This window comes from Coptis chinensis, chromosome 3 (assembly GCF_015680905.1).
Source record: "Coptis chinensis isolate HL-2020 chromosome 3, ASM1568090v1, whole genome shotgun sequence".
Lineage (NCBI taxonomy): Eukaryota > Viridiplantae > Streptophyta > Magnoliopsida > Ranunculales > Ranunculaceae > Coptis > Coptis chinensis.
In genome coordinates, this window is record NC_141458.1 from 9,682,054 (window position 1) to 9,705,259 (window position 23,206).

Here is a 23,206-nt window from a genome sequence, read left to right on the forward strand (position 1 = left end):
ACTAAACAAGTTTATCATATATATTTTTTTCAATTCCCAATTTATGGTGTTGATTGTTGAACGAATTCTGAACATGGGGCTACAGCCTACAGAAAGAGAGAATGACTACTCCTTTTATTCTCCACGAAGACTTATAAGACCCGCTCTGATTTGGCCCTTTTCTGCTCGGGTAAAAAAAATAAAAAATACCTACTCCTTTTATTCTCCACGAAGACTTCGTACTTACAAAAACAACACAAAAGGGCTTAAGAGAGTACTAAGCAAAAACAGATTCTTAGAGAAGGAAAAATTGAATAAACAAATCGCCTGTTTGAGAACATAAACCTACATGGACCCAGTAATGAAAGAGACAGAAAGATAAGACAACCACAGAAAATTTTCTGTTCACTCCACAGTTGATACACACAGTGAGATGACATCAAATTGAACACAAATTCCAACAGAGCCTGCTATTTCTCTCGTGCTTGAAGATACTCTTAATCTTTCAGCTGAGGGTATGTATGAAGGGTGGTCCTCTAAAACTAGCCACCTTTTCTGTGTCTTGCTGCTGCTACAAATGATGATAAGAATGTCGATGGATGTTACCCCTGCCAATGCTTGCCTTGCATCATTGAGTAACACTGTAACCTACGTGCTAAAACACCTATGGCACGCAACTTTACCCATAGTTAAAAAGCAGGGTCTGCGTAGGTGAGACATATGCATACTCATTGCACTCATCACCTAGTTGGTTGATCAGAACTTCCTTGACCAGCAGCTATGCTTGACCCAGCACCATTGTCAGATGGGGGCAAAGATCCCCATTTACCTTCAGATTCTAATGGCTCCAGGACATGGACCGCACCATCAGTCAACCCCAATGCAAATTGGTTAGGTTCAGTAGGATGAGCAGCAATAACAAGCGGATACACTCTTGAGTTGTTCGAGCTGCCAACATGATATAGAAATTGTGACTTTATTGATGAAAACGTCTAGTTCCAAAATTTCAGTGAATCATAGGAAAATAATTACCTTATATTTGAGGGTATGTACGCGGTGGGATGAATACGACACCTTAATCTGAGGGTTATTGCGGTAAGAACACCAACACTGCCATCCCCAAAGCTTGCATATATAGATTGGCTATCACAGGAATATGTAGCATGTGTAATAGGAACACTTGATTCTTGTGGTACCCACTGTTCAAAAATTTAAGATTTAATAACAAAATCACCAAATAGTAAGAGAAATAATGAAACCTAAAGCTTCCTTGCAAGAGCTTTGTACGCATCTTTGAAGGCCTACTTCAAAAAAGTGAGAGAAAACAAGTCTGGACCACAATCATACAACAATGTTTCTAAAGGCGTAAGGGTTACTGATCGTGTTAATGAGCGAGAGCGATTTAAAACTCTCTAAATAATAATTCCAATGTAAGGGGGTCTGCACTCTAGTGAATCCCAACCATAGCGGAGACTTGATCTCCTCGTCTTGTTTGCAATTAATCTATGTTATTGATGAACCATTATACTAATAGAATACTTTCAAGTAACATAGTATACGGTAAAGTTAGGGGCCATAATGTACACACCTGTTTAAGGCACTCTAACTTTGATGCCTCGTATATGGCTATCTGTGTCTCGTGTACAGTCAAGAATTGTATCTGATCTTGGTGAAATTGCACCCGCGTCTCTGCAAGAGAGGCTGGAACTCGTCCACTTGGAATCTGCAAGAATTTACTGGCCTGTTTCTCCCATCCATCGGTGCTCCAAACACATAACTGGGATATTTTTGGGCATTGAACAAAAAAAGAAGGAAAGATGAGTTATTCCTGTTTTCACAGCTCCGAAATTGTTAACTGAACAGAATTACAGAAAAAATTGTTACTAAAAGATGCACATATGTATATATTAACAGGTTACACTTGAACTCTCCCACTGTAGCTTATTATCAATTTACTTATTTCTGTAACAGCATACAACTAGATAATTTTAAATTTGTTTCTGTTCAACATGTGAGGCTACCTGAGCATCAGCTCCTGATGATACAAGCACATTCAGAACATTGGAAAAGGCAAGACCTGTTACTCTCTTCTGATGGCCTTTGAGTTTGCTTTTAACCTGTACAGTGCATAATGTCAGAAAAAAAAAATTAAGTTCAGTTCCATGCTTTTAATAAGATGATTGACACTTATTCAACTTCAGTTCAGAAGAATATAGACCTCATCAACTCTGACATTATAGATTTGAATTGAGGAATCATCCATGCCTATAGCAATAATGTTATTGTCCTGTGGATGGAAGGCAAGAAATGTTGCTGCCGGAGGTGGGGGCATGAATGTTGTCATCGTCTATGCCAGGAAACCAAGTTAGAAAGTAATACAAGGAAAAAGAGGAGCACCAAAAAGTGAAAAATAAAAATAGGCAAATTACCTTAAACGTCATCATATTAAAAAGTGATATTTTCCCTCCGGAGGCTGACATGACATAAGAATCATTCTTTGAAAGTGCAAAACAAGGAACTGCATCTTCAGGATTTGCCTCACTTGTTTCATTAGTCATCAATATTCCGCTAGAAGGTTGCCATAATTGAGGTGGCGCAATAGAAGATGCCTAAAAAAAGAAAAGGGAATTGGAAAGGTCACGATTGCAAAAAAATGAGCTATCTGGGTCCAATGAAAATTTCTACCATAAAAGGGTCAATACCTTCCCCGTAGGGTTACGTTCGTTTCTCTGCCATTTCCAGAGCTTGTGAACAGCATTAGATGCTAATGCTAAGATAGCAAGTCCAGAATTTGTATAAATGAGTCTAGAAACCTGAAATATCACCAGAAATCATGACAATTAGAGCATTACACGTATATCTAACAAACATCACTATAATTTCTTTTTGATCGGTATCAATCCATCATTAGTAGATTTTAATTTCTTTTTCTTACCACCCTCCTGAACATTCCTATAGCTTCACTGTAATTAGAGCATTACATGTATATCTATCAAACATCACTGTAATTTCTTTTTGATCGGTATCAATCCATCATTAGTAGATTTTAATTTCTTTTTCTTACCACCCTCTTGAACATCCCTATAGCTTTATCTTCTATTTCAAAACCACAAAACTGTTCAGCAAATTTTTGTACAATACTAAAAATCCAGTCCCAAGTCCTCATAAAGGTTTTTCACTTACACGGTAAATCATATTTAGTCATCAATAGATCAAAGCGTCATAAGATCACATCAGATTAAGCAGTATCAATTTTTCTTTATACTTAAAAGATAGAAATAGCTGCCATATAGTTCCTATGATCATGTGAAAATTGAACATTCTTTTCCTTTTCTTTTGGCTGGGGCATACAACGTTGAATAGATGTAAAACAAGATGAAGATGAAAAGACGATTTAGTATCTTGGTTCTACATACTAAAAACCATCCAAAAGAAAAATTACATACATGTTATGAACAAGTTTCAATTTCTCACGGCCAAAATCAGTCCTTTAACTTCTCTTATGTACTTTAGTTCATCTTTATCTCAGAACTACTATTTCCTTTGGTATCTGTTAGATCTACTATGTTCCTAGTGAAAATCGTATGTATTCTGGGTAAATACTATTTGATTGACTAAAAGTAGGCATGAAATGTTTCTCAAGTAACTAATTTTGGTAACTTACCAGTTACCACCTTCTTAAGAATCCCAAATTCCGAACCCCCCTAGGAAATTTTCCTTGTGGGGAAATAAGAACTATTTTCCCTTGTTAATGATGTGTTTTTCAAGGCATAAGACAAACATTCTCCACAGACACTTTTCTGTTAATGTTTTGTCATTTTACTATTATAATAAGAATTAACAAATAACTAAACTGGTGCCTGGACACTTTTCCAATTTTCCACACCAAATAGTTAGGCTGAATCGAACACCACTATCAAAATTTAACATATGATATCAACTTTTAGCAGCAAATACTCCCGTTCCACATAAAATGTTACAGAAATGCAGAAGTGCAATATTGCATGAAAGAGAAAGGTAGCGGCGTTGAAACGTACCCTTACTGGTAATAAATTATCAGGTAGCTTCAGGGAGCGACATTGAGACGATTCATTGATTTCAGAAAGCTTCCAAATCTTAGATTTCTCCATCGACTCATCTACAATTCTGGGCTTCACATCTGCCAAACTTCGGTTGTCTCCATTCTACAATATTTTTGGAAAAATTAAAATTATGTAATCACCTCAGTCAAATACCAGCATAGTAAGTACACACAATGACACAACCACAGAGTGCAATCCACACTAGACAATCTAGATGCTTAATAGTATAACAATAAGAAGCATCCTTCAAGGAAGCAATAAAATATACAAGATACAGATAGCAGCAATTGTGTACCAGTCCAATAATGGAGCACACTGGGGCACCTCGATCTGCAACCGCAAGACTTGTTCCAGGATTGACACTAGCACCTCCCAATGTGCCTATTGTTGATGCCTGCATCACAAGCCATTTTTAAAACTAAGCGGCCAGGTCTGCATCATGAGATACTAAAGTTCAATATGAAACTACCTTTGCAACATTCTCAGAAGCAGATCTAGGAGCTTCAAATGAGTGCAGAAGGCGAAGCCCATCTGTATTTGCTAATATCTTGATCCCATTATCATTTGTTGAAACAGCCAACATCATCCCTTCCTTATTAAATCGAATACGAGGAGAGGCCTGCATACATTTTAGAGAATACTGGTTACTTACATGTGGAATGACAGCTTCGAGACAAATGGTAATCATGTGTCTAGGAAGACCGTCTTACTCCTCTCTAGGTATGTTGTCAGAGTTTATGGATATGAGTACATATGTTTTCTCATAATATTGTACTATTATGTTACCAAAGGAAGGAGATTACATATCTAAACCACATTTTTTATTTCACATACCATTGTGATATTCATATTATCATTTCAACATGAAATTACAAAAATTCAACAAAAGAAAAAGAAAAAAGAGATTAGAAAATCTGCGAGTGTGGATAATTGAACTAGCTAAAATCTACTAGGGAAACATGAGCGAACTTGCGAATTCATAAATGAGCTTACAAAATACTTGGGAGGAAAACATTTTGTTCTTACCCAGGCACCTATAGGCCATATTAAAAAGGCAGGCCGATCTTCTACCATGTCAATATTCATTACTAGTGGCGATCCCAACAAAAACACAAGGCAGCATAAATTCATTTACATGTATATACCTAGGTACAACCATATAAGGCATAACAGGCAGATTTTATACGCATATAGGTGATATAGCCCTATAGGGTAGGTTATTGCAACTCTCTGTTTCATGGGGTCACGTCAAAATATTTCCAACCAATTCAAAATGTCCAATTAATCCAATCGGGGACAGCAAAATGGCACAATCCTAGAATTTTAATCCTCCATCCATAGCTGGTAAGGTAAGAAACTTGCAACAAGATATTTGCGCTTTTCTCCTCACAGATTCTGATGAAGGGGTGTATAAAGAAGGTGTAGTATACACATACATACTTGCATAGTAAAACAGGTACATATACAAATAAATATTAAACACTCACTGGCAATCCACCATCTGCTTCAATGGTCGTCATAAGGTTAGGATTTTCCATATCCCAAATCTTAATAACAAACTCATCACCAACAGCCAAAAACCGGTTTTTAGTTGTATCAAACTGCACAACCCCAATCGATCGCTTACGGAAACCCTGATAAGTTCGCTTGACAGCTCCTTCACTTTCATTCCATTCCACAAGATAAGAATCTCCCTCTTTACTAGTTCCACATGAAAAAAGCCTACAATTATCCATAGATGCGGAAAACATTTCAGTTAAAGGTACATACAGCTCAAGAAATCAATCTAGTCAATGGTGAAAAGGCAAAATAGAATGTTAAAACAAAGATAACATTTTCCAACCTTGTCCCATCGGCACTGTAGGACATTGTTGTACAACAATGACCAGGTGCATCATAGTCGACTCTTGATCCCAAATTGTCATACAACCAAGCTTTAATCTTCCCATCCATAGCCGTCGAAAAGATAAACTGAACAAGGAAGAAACCGGAAAAAACAAACAATATAAATTGGAGTATGTGAGGACGCAAGTATGGGGCAAGCATGGGGGACCTAATAAAACAACAAACCAAAACAAGGTACAAGTCATAATATTCATGAAGCTATACTAGACTACAGAATACCTGGATGTTTTCCTTGTAGTGAGGGCATACAGAAAACACAGGTGCTTCGTGACCTTCAAACGTGTATTGCTTGACACCTGTGACTGCATCCCATACCTGCATGACTTTATCTTTAATGATTGAGGTCATATACTTCTACAGCACATAACAAAAAATGGCATGGCCAAACATACCTTGATAGCCTTGTCATCTCCACAACTCACAATGCACAATTGTTTGTTTGGGTGAGAGAAAGCAAGATCATTTACAGAACCAATATGAGCATCTATCTGCATAAGATTAATTTATTCAAAGGAAAACATGCACTCAGAAAATCTACATATGGGTGGGGAAAAACACACAAAAGTAAGTTCACATACTATGGACATAAAAACAAGAGATGAAGTTCTTCTCCTATCAGAAATTTGTGTCTCTAGACATACTTTGACACCCAAACCCATAATTGCCCAACAAGAGACTGGTTGTTTCTGTCCTTGATGACCAGCAAACATTGTAAAGAATGAACAGCATAGAATAGCACCAATTCTGTACAGTTGGGTTCTTCTTGGGTCTGTTGTAGATATTAATTACCTTCAGAGGTCAGCCTAACAATTCTCCATATGGGCATTCTAACATGGAGGTTCTTACAATTTTGTATAGTCTAGAACTTCTTTGAGAAAAAGAGTCAAACTGTTAGTCTGTGACAAGCTCCCTCGCGGCTTCAACTTAAGTTCTTGTAGACACTAGGGCTTTTACTTTGGCTTCGTAAACACTTGGAGAAAGGATATCTAGATGATTTTGGTTAGGTGTATTAATTCAATTCCTCTGGCCCTAGTCATCCTACTTCCTACATTCTAATCAGTACCAGTTATTTCTCTACAGGAATAACTGTCATATCAACCAGATAAAGACAACAATACAAGTATAAATTGACTTGCAAACCTCTAGGTGCTGTCGTATATCATCACTGCTGTGGTACGAATATACATGCACGATGTGCTTGTTATATGCCACACCTGAAACAGATGAGCAAATTAAAATAAGTAGCAGGCAGCATCTGGTCGGTTCTCACCCTCAAGAATATCGCCTAACATTGTAGTCTAGAATTTTGAACATATACTTTAACAACGGTTCAAAGGACTACAAAAAACATACCAAAAAGAGCACCATCAGGACTCCATGCCACACGATTAACTGATATCGCACTGTCCTTGACTAGAGCTGTCTGTTTCAATAATTTTTATTAAGGGGAAAAAATTTAAAAAAAAAAAAAAAAAAAAGTTGATCTTCCAATGGTAATGTAGAAAGTAACTACACTATTCTAAAGCTTACTTGCTGCAGAAAGTTTTACCTGCAGGGGCACCGAACATGTTCCAACGTCCCAAACTTTGAAGTTCCTATGAGCAAGCCTCTCCCTGCTACCCAACTCCCAAACCGCAATATCGCCAACATTTGTCCCCACTGAAAATGAAACGATCATTGATATAAAGTCATCTTAGACATATCATCTTTTTCACTAAGGAAATCTTTTTTGAGAAAGTAGAACATTTACTTCATGGCCAGGAATACTAACCAAGAAGAAGGGTTTGTTGAACTGGATGGAAATCCATGCTCCTGACAGCAGACCCCTGATTTAGAATTGTAACAACATTCTTCGGAAGTTCATCGGAAGAGAATAAGCTCTGTGCATGGCTTTGACCAGTGTATGTCATAGGTAAAAGGTTAACAGGCAGATTACTGGCCTGCAAGATAATAATGAGATAATACAGCAATTTAAAGAGTTGTTAGTCTTTGACCAAAAGAATGTTTCAAGTTTGAAAACACAAGTTTCAATAAAAGTGCCTTAATCCAGAGTAACCGAGAAGAGAGAAATGAAGCAAGAGAACGGCAAACAGGATTACATAATACCTCATCTGATATACCCATAGGCCTTGTTCTCTTCATAAGAAGTTCAGAATCTGCTGTTTGGTAATCCATAGATGGGTTGTTGGTAGGAGTTCTAGGACGCTTTAACATAGCAGCTGCAGAGATAAATCAAAACCATGGGAATGGTTTAGCCATTGCAGATGGAACTTACATAACACAGAGCTGTCTAGACAAATGACAAGAGTAATAAAGGTCCGATTAAATCATGAAAACTGAGAACAAGCAATATCATAAACTTATTCCCTCTAAAATCCTTCATAATGATAAGAATAAGTTTTATACAATAAAAGATATCTTTCCTTGCCTGAAATATCAAATATGCAACATGGAAAACAATAAATTAGGAACAGCATCCTAAACAAAGAAACCACTTCGTGGTAGAGCAATTGTCACTTCATTTGCTGTTTACTACACGCCTTCAATTTTTAAGACCAGGAGATCTAGACCAGCCACAGGAAGAAGTAGTACTAAAGAAGGATCGAGGTCCACAATATCCTCTAAGGAGAGCACATTAGAGAACTTTACATTTCAAGGAGAAAGTGCTAAAGTTTTTCAAAAGGAAAGACACTAACTTCGGCTCAATGAGGCTTATCGTACGAACCTGCATTGTTAGGAGCACCCAAGCCAAGGGGTCCCCCAGAAACAGCAGGATGTGGAACAGTAGAGGGATTAGCCATCCATCCAGCAAGCGATGCCGGGAGAGGAGCAGGTGCAGGCTGAAACGGCTGAAGAAACCAAAACCAAAATCAATTTATTGATTCCTCATCAACGTATTTAACAAAAAATTTAATTTGCTTACCCCGTGTGCAGACAGAGGTGGGAAACCTCCTGAAGGTTTTGGCATGGCCATCAATGGATTAGTAACAGGGGATGGAGCTCGAGCACCATTTGGTGGCCCACATGAATGATCCACGAAAAGAGTCTTGATGTCAGGGTTAGACCTCGGATTCTTACAAAGCTGATGTTGCCAATTTAAGCTGAAATTAAAGACACAAAATATATAAACATTAAAACCAACAGTCGTGTGCAAATAATAACAGGTAATACAGAAATCTTTCCATTTACATTACCTTTGATTAATTAGTGTCCTTAGTCTTGAATTCTTAAGAGTAGGAAACTGGAGCTTATCACGAAATAGAGGATTAGCCTCGATCAACTTTTTCAGCTCAGCAAGCATTATACTCCTAGCAGATTTTGTGTCTCCATACTTTGATAACTGCTCATTCTCTCTACAAGTCAAAAACAATTTCATGTAACTACCAATAACAAGGTGGGTGAGGGTGATAGTAAAATTACATATACTTTTACAAAATGTATTCAATACCTGAAATTCTCTAAAGTCAACAGCTGAGTTATTTCCTTAAACAGTTCATCATTAAAAGCCGAAAACACTTTCAAATCCTTAACTAATATCTCTACGGCCTTAGCTCGATCGCGCCTAAAACCCCGGAGAAATTAAACACAACATTATTACTCATGTAACACAATGTGAACAATTTAGAAACATAGTAATCAAAATAAATTCAAGTTGATGTACTACTAACTTGTCCAAGGCTTCAAGATACTTCTGTTTCCGGATCTCGAAAAAAATCTTCATAGAATATCTATTATCATCTACTTTAGTAAATCCAGATAGATACTTCTCAACATCATCCCATTCACCATTGTTTACTGAATCCTCAAAATACTTCATGTTAAAGAAAAACCCTGATTCTTGCTCCAACCTTTAAAAACACAAACCACATAACCAAATGAATCAAAACAAGACAAATATAAAAACTTTGGGGCATGTATAAAAGTTGTCTTACTTGTGAACAGTATCTCTGAATTTCTCTTCATCTAAGAACTGAAGTATTAAAAACACAAGCTCTCTACTTAAAGAAGACATCTTTCTTTCCACCACTTAAAAACCAAAACTTTATTCCAACACCTATAACAAATTTAAACAAAATTAAGGTTACTCAATTTCACTTCTTTCTTAACAGATCCAAACATTTTTTTTTTTTTTTTTTTTTAAAACAGCTCATTAAACTAAACAAAAAAAATCACAAAAACCAGAAATGAATAAATATTTAATATAAAAAATTACCCTTTTGTAATTGAGATGAAAAATAGTTCAGATCAGATTTGAGGAAAAATAAAATAAAGTTGCAGAGTTAAAATGAATTGAAGAAGAAGAGGTCGTTTAAATAGTACATTTTTCTTCTCTCTCTTTCATGCTTTTATACCACCTTTCTATATAAACTACCAAAATAACGTAGACCCTCAACCTTAAGTTTAAAACCGTTGAATGTTTTTCATTTAAATCAATACACGAATCTCTAGGAAAGTTAAGAGTTGGAAGTTAAGGTGGAGAGTCATTTGTTGTTAGTGGGGTGGGATGACGTTAACTGACCCTACCTAATAAATAGCGTGAGAAAGAGAAGCAAAATGAAAGCGAGATGTGAGGTTATAAGTAGTACTACTTATATGATAAGGCGGTAATGTCGATGTAATAAGGAGGTGTGGTTATATACGTACGTGTGATTATATATAACGTTGTTTATTACTCGAAAATGGGGTTTTTTTTTTATTCGGCGAGATTTGCGGTATTTGAGTTAGTTGCTGTTATCTAGAATTCAAAAACTAGACTTTGGTACTTTACTTATCTGACTTTGTAATAGGGATCTTATGCTCCTGTTTCTCTGAATACTTTGTGTGACAGCAATTTTTTTTTGACACGTGGGGTTATTAGTCTTTCACCTAATAAAGTAGTTTTTAATTAATTAGCTTTCAAAAATGGGTTTATGGGGAAGGCATCTCGGTGGGTCCAGGTCAAAACTAAAAAGGAGTATTGACTTTTTGGTTTTTTGGTCTACCAAACAATTGACAAAGTGTCAATGTCCACTTACATCACCGCCTCGTCACTTAGCATCACCTAACTTTCCAAAGGCCAAAGCATTCATTTTAGTCCATAATGACAAATTTAGCTAGAATATAAATTTTGTTTGATATCATATCAATTGTTTAGGTAAAGGATTAATATCATTCCTCATATTTCATCATTTTAGAAATTTAGAATCTGTATTAAAGAATCATTAAAAATTTTAAAATGTACAAGCTGAAATGCTGAATATAGCTATAACGAATATGGTATAATAAATTTAATGGATAAGGGATCCCTTTTTTTTTTTCCTTACAAGTTACAAGTTTTAATGATTGGTGTGTCATGGGTCTTTGAGTTACAAGTTTTAAGTTTTAATTTGGGTTTCCACTTTCCACCCTCGCAAACTAATCATTTATATCTACAAGGGATTTACCTAAAATATATATATGCAGAGGATTAAAACACCTGTCATAATTATTGTCTGCTTGCTTCTTGGCCTGGAACTTTCCCAGTTATACTCCATTAACATTAGGGGTGACTTCGTATCGGATAAAGGGTTTTCGGAAAATTTCTCAATTTTTTTCAGATAGCAATAACATTTTCAAATTCGATCAAATTATTTTTCGGATGACAATTTCTTTTCTGAATTTAGAAAGTTAGGAAAATTTTCGGAATGAACAAAATTCGAAAGTAAATTGAAAATTTGAATTATATAATCAGATTCTTTTTTAAGATAATCATTTGTTATATAGTGAATACTTTCATTTAGCAATCATTTTAAAATGTATTCATTCAGTAAACAACTTAGACCTTTTAACACGTTCATTTAGTAAATTTGTTTCTTCATGTTAATGCATTAATTCGGTAAATAGGAAGATGAGATAAAGAGAAACATGTACTAGAATGACAATATTGATTTCTTAAAGTTGTAAGAGAGACAATGTTCTACGTCTCTATGGGTTTTTATTTGGTTTGTAAACTATCTTTAGTTTTTTTTTTTGGTAGTCATTTTTTTTTTTTTTTTTTTATATCAACACGCGTTTACATTGTCCTTGTCGTGCTCTAGGTTTTGTTTCAGCCATAGTGGAACTACATTAATCCATACAATAGGTAATATAGTTAAAGCAAAAGAAGCTAGTTTGTGCGCCACGTGATTTGCACTTCTACTTGTATATACAGCAGTTGTTGTTGTGAATTCCTCTAGTGTTGCAAACGTGTCTATGAGAATAGCTTTAGATTGAAGAGTTAGGTTTTCATTTTTATTCTCCAAAAAGAAGACAGCTGGCTGCGCATCTAATTCAATCAGTAGATTTGTGGTTCGGTGCTGCTTGCACCAGGTGACTGCCTTGAGAAGCCCCTTGCATTCGATTGATTCAGCATCTGTTGCCCAGCCTTTATCAATTCCTAGAGTGATGAGGATCCCATTATAATCTCTTAACAAGTAGCCATACCCAACATTACTCTTTCCCTCTAAAGTTAGATGCAACATTCATTTTATAGTATCCTGTTTCAGGGGGTTTCCAAATTGCTTGGGGATTATTATGGATTTGTAGCTGGACCTGCATGGAATTATCATTCTGCACAAAATGATCAGTCATTAGTAACTATATGAAATAGATGGTTATATGTTAAAAATTCAGAAATTAATCGAAAATCGGATCGGATTGGATTTTGAAAACACATCCAATTCCGATCCAATTATTTTTCAATTTTTTGGATATTGAGACATAAATATCATTGCCAAATTCGAAAAAATATCGGATCAGAATTCATAAAAATTGGGTTTTCGGAAAAAAAAAAAAAAAGTGCACCCCTAATTAACATGATGCAACCATGTAATTTTATTGTTATAACTAACGAAACATATATTCACAAATGAGTTAAAATTTTGTAGAGATGATATTTATGGTGAGTATATCATATCCATACCAAATTATATTTTAATTCATTTTTTAGGTGAAGTTTTACTTACGTACTTATTTTAACATAAAATAAATATGTATTTCTAAGAGCGGGACTATATATATATATACACCCTGTAATTTTTGCTCATGTGTTTCTTTTTTTTTTCGATAACCATCTCATGCGTATTGAGTTCAAAGTGTTTCTATTTTCCAGTCTACGAACTTATTAGCTAGATTAGTAGCACAAAGCATATGTATTATGTGATACTAAGAATATCACAATTTATGTTCTTGTTCATTTAAATTTTGTTTTGCTAGTAATGTGCACATTTTATTCTTAGATGGCTATGGTTTATAAATAGAAATTTCAATGAACCCTCAACATATACAGCAGCAACAACAACAAGTTTAAATTATTGACATTTGAGAGGGCTGCTCTCAATGGTAAACAACAACAATCACATATAAAAATAATATTTATTGTTGTCTTATTTTTGAAAGGGTGGAGGAAACCAAAAATAGTTAGTAACGCCATTATTATCAACAAAAGTACCCAAAGTCATGGATGTTCCACAAAAAACAATTATGTGATGTGAGCTTTAGAGATGTTAAATTAAATGAGTTAAAATTCAATTACAATCACATGTTCAAATAACAATTCCAAAAAACAATCAACTTAAGTACGGGCAGAGCCAAGGGTACACCCTCATATTTTGGGCAAAAAAAATAGTTAGTTGTGTGAAAACTTATAGTTAAAGATTTGGTTATAGGCTAATTAAGCATATGATACTCTTGTGATTCAGTAAAGAAAATCCCAACACTTGACTACCCTTAGATTCATTTGTGTTGTAAGATGAGCATATTTACTAATTAACTTGTTTGTTTTTAATCTTTTAGTAGTTAAATAGAACAATGGGAAGTGGGTGCACTCTATAAAAATACATAAATCTGTGATTCATTTGGTTTGCGAATGAAAACAAATGCTTTATTGTTTTTAGTCATTTTTGGTCCATCAATTGATGACCATCTTCTTTCTAGATAGTTTCTATTTATCTTCTCGTTTATGACTTTAATCATCTTGACTACCCTAAAAAGAATATGGCTCCGCCACTGAGCTTGAGGAATGACAATTAAAGCCAATAGTTAATGCTATAGGTAGACTCCACTTATTTAAACTCCAATCTCACTTCAAATCCATACCATTAGATTCTATTAGCATCTACGGTTACATTATTATTTCCACACTTTCTACAAATACTAAAAGGATATTTTTGGTAGACAAGTTCGGAAAATTAAAACAAAACTTACGAGACAGAGAAAACCCCCAAACCCCTTCTTTTCCATCCTCCCTCTACCTATTATATTGAACTAAAGTGTGAGGATTTATCTCTCTATCGTCTTTAATTGTTGCTTCAATTGATGGGATTTTGTTGTATCCAGGATGAACTCACCAACCAATGAAGTGGAGACAATAGAATATTGTGATGGCAAAACATTAGTTTTCAAGCATGATACCCAATTTGATGAGCTTGGGTGTTCTTCTATTCAAACTCATGACAAAGAAGTGGAGATACTAGGAATGCCCAAAGTAGGTATGATTTTTCGAAGTTTGGAGGATGCAAATTAAGTCATACTATTTTGAGTTTGGTCGACAAAATAGTTTTGAAAGTCGAGTTCGTAGTACACAAAAGAGAGCTCGTGGTGATGATTCAGTGACTGTATGTGAAATGGTTTGTGCTCAGGAGAGGACACACACCAAGAAACAAGGCAATGCAGAGAATGACATAAAAAGGAGAAATACTTCAACAATTAAATGCGGGTGCAAAGTAAGATTTAGAGTTGCTAGGAAAGATGATATGACCTGGGTAGTGAAATGTTTTAATAATACTCATCCCCACAAGATGGTTACTCCATTAAAACGGGGACAAATGAGGTTGATGCAGGTTAATTATGCCTTTGGTTGCTCGAGGATTGAAAATTTTGATGATGCGAACTTACCAGTAGGAAAAGTTCCATCAATTTTTGGAGAGACAACCGGGTTCAAAGATAGAAATTGATATAATCATTTGAACTCCAAATAAAAAAGGTACAAAACATCGAAGGAAATGGATGCAACTGCAGCATGTGACTATTTTCAATAGCAACAACTGGAGGATCCTCAGTTTTACTATGCCATAGAATCAGATACTGATAACGGGGTGTGAATTTTTTTTGGATAGATGGGCGTTCTCATATGCAGTACCAGCATTTTGGAGATGTTGTTTGTTTTGACACCACATACAAAACAAACTATTATTCGATGCATTTTGGTCCCTTCACTAGAGTTAACCACCATTTTCAGTCTATCCAGTTTGGTTGTGCTCTTTTACTTGATGAAACTGAAGAAAGTTTTTTATGGTTGTTCAAGACTTGGCTTGTGGCTATGGGTGGTCATGCCCCAATTTCCATTATTACCGATCAGGACAAAGCGATGACAGCAGCTATCACCAAAGTATTCCCTAACTCTCGACATCGGTTTTGTCTATGGCATATCACTAATAAATTTCCCGGGCATTTGCAGCATGTGTATTTTACAAGGGAAGAGTTTTCAAAATGCAATGGATTGTTGTCTACATCAAACTTATGATGTAAGTTCTTTTGAAATACAGTGGAAAGAGATGTTGCAAAAATACGATCTAGTGGAACATGAATGGCTAAAGAAAATGTATGATATTAGAAAGATGTGGGTGCCGGTGTACCACTTAGATATTTTTTTTGCTGGAATGAACACTACTAGATGTAGCGAAGGAATGAATGGATTTTATAAAGATTATTTTACATCTGACACTACTCTAGTTGAGTTTGTTCACAAAAATGAGAAATGCTTGCAGAGAATTGCTCATAGGGAAAGGGAATAAGACTATGAATCTGAGCACAAAGATCGGATTGTGGATGCCTCTCAATATCTCTTAAAGAATGCTACATCACTTTATACAAGAAATGCGTACACTAAATTCAAAGAAAAATGTTCTAAAGCCATGACTTACAAACTCTTAAGTGAAGAACGCGGCAATGACTTCAACTCCTATAGTATGACATCAAGAAAAAATAAAAAAGGTGATGGAAAAATCTGGAAGGTGATCTTCAACTGAACAACTAGTAATGGCTCGTGCGAATGCAAGTGGTTTGAGTTCATGGGAATTCCTTGTGCACATGTTTTGAAGGTAATTATCCACCATGATATTGATGAGATACCCGAACAATGGGTTTTGAGAAGATGGATGAAAGGATCGAACCAATACCGAGTTATGGATAAGAGTGTAATACTGAGTAGTGCTGAAGATTCAGATGTGCTAAGACTTATGCATGGGTCTCATCTTGCCAATCAAGTTGTTTATGAAGCTGCAAAGGATATTGAGAAATTTGGAATGATGGTAGAATAGCAATGGGCACTTTGCTAGAAAGGTTTTCAATACACGATGCAGCTAATAAGCCAAATGCGGTAATTCAAGAAGAATAACCTATTGTTGTTAGCCCTCAAGTGTTGCTTTTGAATCCCAATATTTCTCAAACAAAAGGGAGAAAGAAAAATATGAAAAAGGGCAGTTCGGGTAGATTGAAAAAGGCCACTTGAGATCTCCCAGCAAATAACTTTAAGGATGTGCGGATGTTGTAAAAAGAGAACTACTCATGACAGAAGAACTTGTCCCGATAATCCAAATAAAAAGAGCAAAGGTGCAAATTTACTATTCATTATTCTATAATTATAAATTTCTAATTGTTATTCAGTTTAAGTCTTCATTGTGGCCTAATTTTTGTTCACTCATTTACAGGGGTAGGTGGTACTGAAGATGCAACAAATATTATTGGTAGCGGAGATGCATAGACCCTTTCTATATTTTGATGACTTGAAAGGAAAGGAGGAGTTAGCACAGAGCATCTAATATGCCTAATCATGAGAGGATTGTGTGATCTAGATCTCAATTTTGTGTACTCAGAGTCGATTATGTATTCTCGGTATTGGCCTTTTGTACTATGTAGGAGGATTTTGTAATCTCAATCAAGTGAATAATAACTCTCAATATAATAGAGCTATTTTATTGCTCCTACATATACAAACAAGTGCTATGTTTCTTATACGACCATTTATATTTTTTGGTACTCTCAAATTTCGACATCTGTAATCCCAAATATTAATCATGTTGGGTGACAATAACTTTCAAGCCTAGTTTCGATCTCTAGAACCGGTGATGACTCCATGATAATAAGTTACCCTTTAGAGCTGGTGAGTGATGTTAGCATCTGGGACAGGTATGAATTGAAGTGGCTGCTGAAAGGGGACCAGTCCAAAAATTGTGGTGGCTCTAGGCCGATAGAGTGAATGTCTGTTAAAAGTTAGAGAATAAGTTTAGTACTCTCATATTTCAATGGCCTAATCTATTACCAAGATTTCAGAAACTTTTCCACATATCAAAGTTGAAATTTTCACTAGGTCTATATTCTGTAGTCCTAAATAAAAAACAATAAAACCCAAAATACCGAAAAATGTGAAAAGAAACAAGGAGCATAGCCAAGTTACTCTAGTACAAGGACTCCATATGTGTGTTTTCAAGTCAGTTATTGGGCTGGACCTCAAAACGACTTTTTCCCCATCACTTTTGTAGAAGCTGGAAAATCTTTTTTTTTTTTATTTTAAAAATGCGCTACAGCTTTCTAGCCGTTGAACCCTCAACACACACACCTTTTGCAACACAAACCCCTATGTAATAGAAACAACAATATATAGGTGAGATCAAAATTTGAGGATCTTGGTGGATTTGAACCACCATCCCTTGAAAATCAGGAGACAAATTCCCATTCTCAAGTGCTTTGCCGTATAAGCTAAAGATCCGTTTAAGAACAATAAAACCAGAAAACAAAGCAAAGAACTAATGGCAATGAAGGTTCTTCTTGTCTAGTTTGGCAGTGAATAAGTTCAGGGCAAGTCCAATACACTCTGGCTGGAGACCTGATGTCTCCCATCTCTTTTTCATTAATTATGTGTATCACAGTCCTCATAATCCCACCACCCCTAAATAACCCACTGATGGCCGGTTGCTCCATCCAATTATAATCCGACAACTTTCTTTCAATTTGCATGCAATTTAGTTTTATCTCTTTAATCAATAAAGTAGGAGTGCATAGACGGTAAAAGCAGTAATATCCCCTCTACTTCTTTAATCTCTATCTCTCTCCCACTCCTAACCTTCACAAAGCCTAATTCCATGAACCCAATACAGCCTAAACAAAATATAATAGATTGAGCAAGTAGAAGTATCTCTAGCACAAGCAGGTTAACAAGTAATCTATAATTCCATATTAATCACATAACATGCATTATAATTGTGTTCGGAAGTCCTGACATACAATTTGCAAAACATAACTCTCAACCAAATCAACAGTACAATTATAAAAACAAAAAACTAATTCTTGATTCGAAAATACCAGAGAACCAGCAAGCTCCTCAAACTGCTTAACCCAATCCTCCGTCATTCCACCAACCTTTGGTTTATACACTATCGATTCCAATCCTCGAACAGTCTCTCAAGTCTGCTCCCTAAGTTTCTCAGTTACGTGATTTTCCTTCAAAACCTTTTGTTTCCTTTTTTTCTTACTTCTCAAATCAGGCAATCCACCACCCAATCCTTGTACCCTAGTAGGCAAACAAGCCTTACTTCCAATCTTCGTTTCCTCATAGCAAGTCTGACTTCCACACATTTGCTCTTCCACAAATTTTCGGAAATCTCGCAATACTGACGCTCGTATCCTTCAAATGCCTCACTCATCTACCCCATGATTTATTATTATTTTCCTAACCTAACAACATCTAACAAACAATAAAACAAAATTTGATTTAAAATAATAATAGATTATAAATTCAAGTGACAAATTAGATCGAAATTAGAAAACTAAAATAGCAAATACAAATGAAGAAGTCACCGGGAATAGAAGCTAAATTTGGCGGAGATGATTTTCAGTAAAAGATCAACGTGGTTGAGAGGTGAATTGCGATTAAATTTTATTTCCTCAATCTTCAATTCGATAGGTAGAGGGAGGACGGAGAAGAAGGGGTTTGGGGTTTTTCTCAGTTTCGTAAGTTTTGTTTTAATTTTCCAAACCTATCTACCGAAAATACCCTTTTAGGATTTACAGAAAGCATGGAAATAATAATAATGTAATCGTAGATGCTAATAGAATCTAACAGTATGGATTTGGAGTGAGATTAGAGTCTAAATAATTGGAGTCTACCTAACAGGCTCGATATATAATCACAATAACTTTATTTACTAGCCATTTGGCCCGGCCTATGGCGGACTTGCTACGTAGATAGCTAATGACTCAAAAGCCTAAAGTCTACTTGAATAAATAATATATGTATATTGATAGGTAATGATTCATTGCTTATAATATATGTATAGTTTGTTTGAAGGGTTTATGTTTTTCTAATTTTTTTTTAAGGGGTTTTATTTCTAGTTTTGGATTATTATTGTTCCTATTGCAATAAGTTGTCAGGTTGCCGATGAAGGAGTATGGGACCTAGCAGCACTTTATGGGGAATGCTTGTGTCGCGGGTTTTCTCTAGACCTAAAGATTGGGAGTTGTACTGATCCCATAAATTATTGTTCAAATGTTGCTAGTTCTAGCAACATGACATTCTGCCCAGAGCCTATTCCAAAGGATTCAACGATAGATACATTTACCGAGTCCACAGATTCACCAAGGTTTAAAGCATTAAACTCAAAATCAGATGACTATCAAACAATGTGCAACATTAGCTAAAAGGTTGAGCTTCAACAACCAAGTTAAACAAGCTACTCAATAATCAGTAAATCATACTGAAATAAAGCATGTAGCAGAATATGAGACAATGAGCTGAACACAATCAATTCAAAGAATATAGGTAAAACAACACCACTGTAAGAATATTTCTATAACCACCATGGAAATATAGCCAACATAGAATATGATATGTTCATTGAACAGCCGACTAAAAGACTCCAATGAAATTAACTACCAACATATGTTGTATATCGGAAAGACAATTAACAAAGTGTGTTTGTTGCAGTACGCTTCATCACAAATAGTTTAAATGAAAAACAATGACCGAAGAGTGAGTTTAATGTAGGTATATTATCCCTTGGAATAACAAAAATACTTAATAAAAGTAACTTTCAACATATAACTTGAGCATTTTTTTGTATGTCTGCAACGTAAATTTTTTGGCGCTTCGTTATTTATGTCAGGAGTCCATTAATGAGCCAATCGCAATATGTCCTGCAATAAGAATAATTTTAAGCGTCAGTTATTTATTATTTCAATATTTTATTTATGACCATTATTGAATGAATAAATTACTTGAATTCCTAGACATTATTTCTTGGCATTTGGTTCTTCATTCTCTTGTTTGATTTTAAGGCGTTGTTTTTCAAGATAGTAATAGAATATGTGAAATGTATATACCCAAACGTAGCAAAAACATTTTACAGGCAAAACTAAGATATTGTACAAATGTTCCCTGATAGATACATATATTACTATAAATGAATAATATTAATATAAATGAATAATACTACAACCTTAACACAACAATATCAAGAGGCAAGTACCAAGTTAAACTAACTAATATAAAAATGTTTTCTACTATGTATTTTATTTTTCCCAAGCAATGTGTCTATTCCACTTCTTTCTTTATAGTTGAATGTGTTCCGTAGTTGTTGGCTTGTTGGCTTCAGTACTACCAAAGAAACTTGAAGTTTCCTTCAATGTCATGTCTTGCAGTAATCAGTGGCCAATACCACCCATATCAGGTTTCAACTTCTCTCCATTTTGAAGGGAAATCGATCAATTACAGAGTATCTCTAACATGCCAAGTCCTTGGCTGATTCCCACTTCGAACCAACTCCTAAGATAAAGAAGCAAGTTCAACACTACCACACATCATGTACATATAACCGTAAAAATCCATGTGAGAAAACTACAAGTTGAAGAGATTGCCTATACCATGTTAGAATATAATATAACATAAAAACATGAATAATCTAGGAACAATGCTAAGCAAGTGCACACACCTGCTCGATATATTATCATCCTCATGCATCATCAGTAGCCAACATACTTCATCACCAAAACATATAGGAATTTTGGACGATAAATGTACCAAAATATAGGTAGAGAGGAACACCTTGTCAGCTGCATTCAATGACTTGTATCATAAATACCCCAGAGAGTGTTTTCCACTATACATTCAGTGGAGGGGCAAAGTTCAAAATAGCATCATCAACCACACTCAAAAACATTGCTAGCAAGTCTAGCTACTGCTTAATTCGTTACCCCCTAACCCATGATGAATCATGTAACTCTTAGCTTCCTACTTATATATTTTACCATATTAAGACAATACCAAAGTGCATGTCATCTGCCATCAACTATGTCACGCCCCAAATTTTATAATGACTTATTACCAAAGACATGTGGCATCTCCAGTCAGTAAGAAACTCGGGACATAATCGGACCAACTAAGCAAAACCCAAACTAAACAAAGACAATATAATTTTACAAAAATTTTGACAGAGTCTCCTCTGTATTTTCAACATTTCATAAACTTAAATCCTGTCATAACCTGAAAATCATAACAATATAGATATCTCATTGTTTAATCCAGTTACGAATGCAAGAACAGTTAAATAATTATTACGCCTCGAGACAATTTTATTCCTTCCCTAAGAAGGCATTAGTTTCTCTAGCGCGTCTAAAATGTACTAAAAAATTGTATAATTTACATCATGACTGTTAGTTCCTCTATACATTGTGAGGCATCCTTTTATCAAAGTTATTTAACAAATAAAATAGATTTATCTTGTCCAAAAATCTTCAATTGAATTTCCACTATATCATACCTCTCCGACAATGAATTCGTTTCAAGAAGTTCACCACATTTCAAGGCATTGGATCTCTTCAAATGGTCAAGGTATAGAGGTAATTCTCTTTTTATTGAGTTGAGAATTCTCACTGAACTTTCAGATACAATGGAGTTGGTTGTATATTAAACCCATATGCTACTTTAAAACACATGTATTTGACAAAGAGATCCAATGACAGAAAACTTTAGGATAAGAAAATGTTTCAATATCACATTGAAAATATTCCAAACTCTTAATATGTACCTCCCTGGGTGAAAGTTCTCGACTCCCAGATCTTCATCCCATATAAATATGTAATCATAGATGGAGACTACATCAGGGTGAAGAAACCGCTTTGCGAATCACCTGGCAAAGAAACATAGTATGCAAGATTAGGGTTTATTGTTCTGTTAAGTTGACCATTAATCAAAATGGTTTGGGCATAACGCTAATTGCATAATGCCCTGAACCTTTCATATTCATCTCCCCAAGGGGTACTACAGATGAGTTGGAGTTTTACCATTTTGTTTGGTTATGAGCAACGATATGTATGGCCTTGTTACTCCACTCAAGATCTTTCCACCCGTCCACATTGCAATCATAGTGGAATAGAATAAAAGTGAAATTTTCTGAAAAGAACTTAAATTTATGAGATTAGATGAAAAATCTTTTGCTTTAAATATCCAGCACACTGATTAAAGAAATACCTTCTGAACAATGGTGTCAACATTTTCCTTCTGTTTAATACCAGCTGACATTGCTAGTAGATTTCGATGACTTTGATGTTCAACCTGAAACGCAAAGGTTGCACACAACATCAACAAACATAACATAACCACCAGTGACCAGACTGACATATCTCAGAGAAAATTGAATGTAGAAACAATATGGGAAATATAAGACTAATAAGAGCGCCAACTGTAGATTGTAAAAATGTCTACCCCTGGTTACCAATACATAACTAAACAGTCCAGAGACTTCGAGGTGTCATTTGATGATTTCCATATATAGCTCAAACTATTGGCCAATGTCGGAACCCAAAAAAAAAAAGGGGGAAAAACAGAAAACCTTGAACTTGCATTATTCAGTGTGAGAAGACGGTGAAATCTAAAAGGCTTAAAATCGCTTTCACAATCATCAAATAGGATCCCAGTATCTCCGGTCACTACTTACTCTTTATCTTCTCTATATTTAGGACTTCATTCTCAAATCCCTGTCTTCCACTTTTTCCCGGTGAAGGTGGGAACCGAACCCAAGACCTTGGGTCCAACCTTCCAAAATCGACCAATAGGTTACTACATAATATCTTAACATGCTATAATCAAATATCCATTAAACTTAAAGTACTTAGGGAGAGAGAGTGAGAGAAAGCGAGAGAGATCCCTCAAAATGAAAAAAGACAATCCAGTCCAAAAGATAGTTTGAAAC

The 23,206-nt window shown here is 35.3% G+C and overlaps 1 protein-coding gene across 1 annotated transcript; it reads right to left on the minus strand.

Annotated features, from left to right (window-relative positions):
* Positions 1-257: 257 nt before the first annotated feature.
* LOC147507809 (protein TOPLESS-like) lies at positions 258-10,317 on the minus strand. Its single transcript, XM_086600472.1, has 26 exons — positions 10,180-10,317; positions 9,899-10,020; positions 9,635-9,814; positions 9,415-9,528; positions 9,161-9,319; positions 8,890-9,067; positions 8,692-8,815; positions 8,073-8,185; positions 7,738-7,906; positions 7,516-7,625; positions 7,320-7,389; positions 7,107-7,180; positions 6,359-6,454; positions 6,186-6,281; positions 5,905-6,032; positions 5,549-5,783; positions 4,531-4,680; positions 4,357-4,455; positions 4,017-4,163; positions 2,682-2,792; positions 2,409-2,588; positions 2,198-2,326; positions 2,001-2,096; positions 1,568-1,756; positions 1,012-1,178; positions 258-927 (listed from the first exon to the last, which is right to left on the minus strand). The coding sequence occupies exons 2-26, from the start codon at positions 9,976-9,978 to the stop codon at positions 720-722; spliced, it is 3,402 nt and encodes a 1,133-aa protein (XP_086456598.1). The 5' UTR covers positions 9,979-10,020; positions 10,180-10,317; the 3' UTR covers positions 258-719.
* Positions 10,318-23,206: the final 12,889 nt, after the last annotated feature.